Source organism: Gastrolobium bilobum, unplaced genomic scaffold (assembly GCF_033153095.1).
Source record: "Gastrolobium bilobum isolate Gb01-03AN ecotype WA unplaced genomic scaffold, APGP_CSIRO_Gbil_v1 utg436, whole genome shotgun sequence".
Classification (NCBI taxonomy): Eukaryota; Viridiplantae; Streptophyta; class Magnoliopsida; order Fabales; family Fabaceae; genus Gastrolobium; species Gastrolobium bilobum.
Genome location: NW_026898220.1, coordinates 407,028 through 411,155, shown reverse-complemented (window position 1 = coordinate 411,155; position 4,128 = coordinate 407,028). Strand labels below are relative to the sequence as shown.

Below are 4,128 nucleotides of genomic sequence, written 5' to 3'. Positions count from 1 at the left end.
TACTTACAACGGGACCGGTCTCCATCTGTTTGGATTTTTTTTTTAAGCTAGAAGCTTATAAGCTTAAGTTAGGCCAAACAGGTTTTGGAAAAAACTCTTATATTGAAAAACTCTTTTTTGTATAATGAATAAAAAAGCTGAAAACTAAAAGCTCATAGGAGGAGCTTTTTTTAAGCTCTTATCTATTTTTCTTGAATTGTGTACTTTTTTTAAAATGAAGAGTGATAAAAATAGAAAGAGAGATAATTTTCTTGAAATATGTGCTTTTAAGTAATCTTTAAGCTAAAATTTTTATGTAATTTTCAAACAGCTTTTAACTTCTGTTATAGACCTGACAAAGGCCCATATTCTAGAAGGACCAATAAAGGACAACACAAAAGGAAGGGAATCTCCTATTTATGACGATCATATCCAGACAGCTAAGCAGTTGGACTTGGGCCCCCAATATTCCTAAGAGGCCCAGAAGTACACTCCTTCAGGTAACCCATCTATAAATACGAGGTTAGACCAATAAGGTAGACACTCTCTAAACCTCTCTCTTAGCTTGTCACTGTGCACACATCCCACGCCTTGACCATGTCGATTATTATTGTGCACAGTGATCAACCTACCCTCAAAGGTATCTCATTCATAGATACTTAAGAGAGGGCACCTAGATCCTACATAAAGTATACCAGTCACCGGTTGGACATCTTTGTCTTTCAGACAACACAACTTCTTTTTTTAAGCTTTTTTTTTTTTAACTTTATTTTATAAGTAGCTTGCAGCTTAAAAATAAGAGGATACAAATATATATATTATGTCAAAATTTGTTATTTACAACGGGACCCGTCACCACTCTGGTCAATTTACTAGATTGACGCTTCCAAGTCCCAACTCAATTTACTAATTTATAACATCAAATTAGTATTTTAGAAGCTTTGAATACTAATTTAGTTTTTGAAAATTTTTTATTTTTAAAAGATATAATTTTATGTCATTTTAAATTTTAACTATGGATTTGCATCAGTTAACACTTAGAATTTATTGTATCAAACTTATTAATTAATTAATAATTCACAATAAAAATCTTAAATCTTAATTATTAATTGATGAAAATCAACGGTTAAGATTTAAAATAACATAAAATTATATCTTTAAAAAAGATAAACATTTTTTCTTTAGTTTTTATGCTGTAAAATAAAATAATTTATAAATATAATATTCCGTATACAATTTTTTTTAAAAAAAAATTTATTTTAAGTATTTTTTATTTACTTTGTAATTAAGTACAATTATGAAAAATAACACGATTTGAATTTGAACTCCGAGGATTAATTTTTGAAAGTACATATTGATCAAATAAAAAAAATTCTAATCAAAATTAATTAACCAACTAATTAAGTAATGGTTTTGATGTTTATCCTTCTAAAGAAAATAAGTTATGTCATTTTAAAAAAAAATTGACACAAAAAATAAAAATCACAGAAGAAAAAGTGAATGATTTTTTTTAATTTAAATTTTAAATAAAAAATATATTTTTTATCTATCTCTATTAAAATGACATAATTTTATATCATTTAAAATTATAAATAATTTTCAATAAGTCCTTTCCGTTTCCTGGCCCAGAAAAAATTCCGATATACACATTACTAATTCTGATTTCTGACAGCACAGGCTTGTACAGCAGTGTTTACGAAACAATTCCTATCTATCTCAATACCTTTGGCTTCTCAAAATGTCCGACCCGGAAAGCGCACCCGCAAACCCATCGGAGCAAGACTCCGCTCCACAGCTACAGAACAACCAAGACCAACCTGCCACCACCAAACTCGGTCCCGGCGGCTTCTCCTTCAGCATATGGCCTCCCACTCAGCGCACCCGCGACGCCGTCATCCATCGCTTAATCGAAACCCTATCTACTCCTTCCGTCCTCTCCAAGCGCTACGGGATAATGGCCCCCGACGAAGCCTCCGCCGCTGCACGCCAGATCGAGGATGAGGCTTTCTCCGCCGCCGGCCTCTCCTTCGCTTCCGACAATGACGGCATCGAGATCCTCCAGGTATATTCCAAGGAGATCAGCAAGCGGATGCTTGATACCGTTAAGGCCAGAGCTACCACAGGTTCGTCTGCCGTGGATAACGGTGTCGATCAGACTCCTATCCCTGAGGTTCCTCCTTCCACTTCCCCCGCCGCAGAGGACGTCCCTGCCGCCGAGGAGTCCGATACCTGATCCTTGGAGATTATAGTATGTTAGGGTGTCCTTGTTGAGGGAATATATTTTAATATTTTATAATATGATGATCTATCCGTAGAACTTTGTTTATTTCTTGCGCCACCTATCTTGGTTATATATTCTTCCTTTGAACATCTCAGGTTGTTTTAATTTGCCTTGTTTATGTTCAACTCGTCTTTATGCAATTCATTTGCTCCTATCCACCGTGTGCGTGTATCTCTGTCTTGTATACATGATTCTTGTTGCTTCCAATTTTATTTATTTTTTAACTAATTCATCCATTCACATGTTGTGGCGTTGCGTTTGCTGAATCTTATACTAGAGCTTCGGAGCTTCCCTGATTTTGTACACCTGCAAGTCATTGTAACTATTTGTTGATGATTTGGTTACCATGATGTTGGTTAGATTAGGCTTTGCTTGGATATCTAATATGGTGGGATGAAATGGAATGGGATGCCATGCATTTTATTGGATATTTTCTGATGGAATGGAGGAAAGTTTTGGTTCCATTGTTTGGTAAGTAAACGGAATGTGAAGGACTAAGGAGATTAGTAAAAAATAAGTTGGTCTTTTCTTCTTTATTCTAATTAGTGTCTTAGATATACTAATGATGGAATGTAGATGAGTATTTATACAGCACCCTGAGAGTAATCCATTTCGAATGTTTTATTTATGCTAAAATAATTTTCTTGCAAATTGGAGTTACCACTGGCTCATATTCTAAATTCTTGTGACTGATTACATGAAAGCATGTGTGATGTAGATCGGGGTTTAATTTTACACTGAAATGCCGTATCAATTAAAAAGGACAATACATAGCATGGGTTTGGAAATGGGTAGACTCATCCTCCTTGAATAGAAATTTGAAAAGACTTCAGAAATTCAATCTAATCCTAGAAATGAAGGAAGTTCCCTTCAACCATTTTATATGAATAGTTAAGTTTAACTCGTAAGTGGTAATTTCACTAATTTAATGAAAAATACTTGAAAACACCTATTTATAGGACCCTGTCAATTGTAATATTTTAGAACTGACTGGAACATGGGATATGTTTAATTACTTAGACCCCTGATTTTGTTATTAGACTTCTCTATAATTACTAAATATATAGAAAAATGATGATTTAGTGACTTCTGAAATAATAATTAATATTTCTCATTCTGCAAAAATCCATTGTTATATTTATGTTTTCTGTTTTCAGGTAATGTGATCATGCTGTCCATACCTTTGTTGATTTTTAATTCCATGATCTTACCCATCAACTTTATGATTTAGAATCTACTGAGCTGGGAATGTGGCATCCATGCTCAGGAGGGAGTGAATTGAGTATTAAAATGTTTTCGCAAATGACCCCTTTTGAACACAAATTGCATTTTCTTTGTTTTACTGCTTGTTTGGTTTTAACTTTAAAACATCATGCATTTCTTGAGCTGAACGAAAGCCTCTTTGCTTTTAGTAGTTAAGAGCTGCAACTTTCAACTTTTTTTTTCCAAGTTTAGCGATCGTGGAGTGACCTGTATGCTTAACTATATTTGTGGTTTAAGCAGCTTAAAGAATTATATGTATTCTCTAGTGACTGATTATTATGCATGTCCTCAGAAGTTGTATATATCTTGTGATGTTGCAATTATGACCCACAATTGGACGATGAACATTCTCGTGATAACTATTATATTTCCATGTGTCAAATGGTCAGAGTGACTTGCAGGGAGATAGTGCTATACTGTTTATTTGGATTACGCTTTACCTTGGTTAATATTTCATTGGGGGATTTTTATGTGATTAAGCACAGGTAGCTCAGGGTGGTCAGCCCTAGAGAAGGCATCCCGTATTTGAATGATCTTTTATGGAATTGTAGTGACGATTTAACATCTATATGATATGTACTGCTTTCGGACACATTTCATACTAG

General features: G+C 34.0%; 1 protein-coding gene across 1 annotated transcript; it reads left to right on the top strand.

Moving 5' to 3' along the window:
- The first annotated feature begins 1,631 nt into the window (after positions 1 to 1,631).
- Positions 1,632 to 2,412, top strand: LOC133313941 (MFP1 attachment factor 1-like). The gene has a single exon (XM_061515366.1). It carries the CDS (start codon positions 1,718 to 1,720, stop codon positions 2,210 to 2,212), a length of 495 nt encoding a protein of 164 aa, XP_061371350.1. The 5' UTR covers positions 1,632 to 1,717; the 3' UTR covers positions 2,213 to 2,412.
- The last annotated feature ends 1,716 nt before the right edge of the window (positions 2,413 to 4,128 follow it).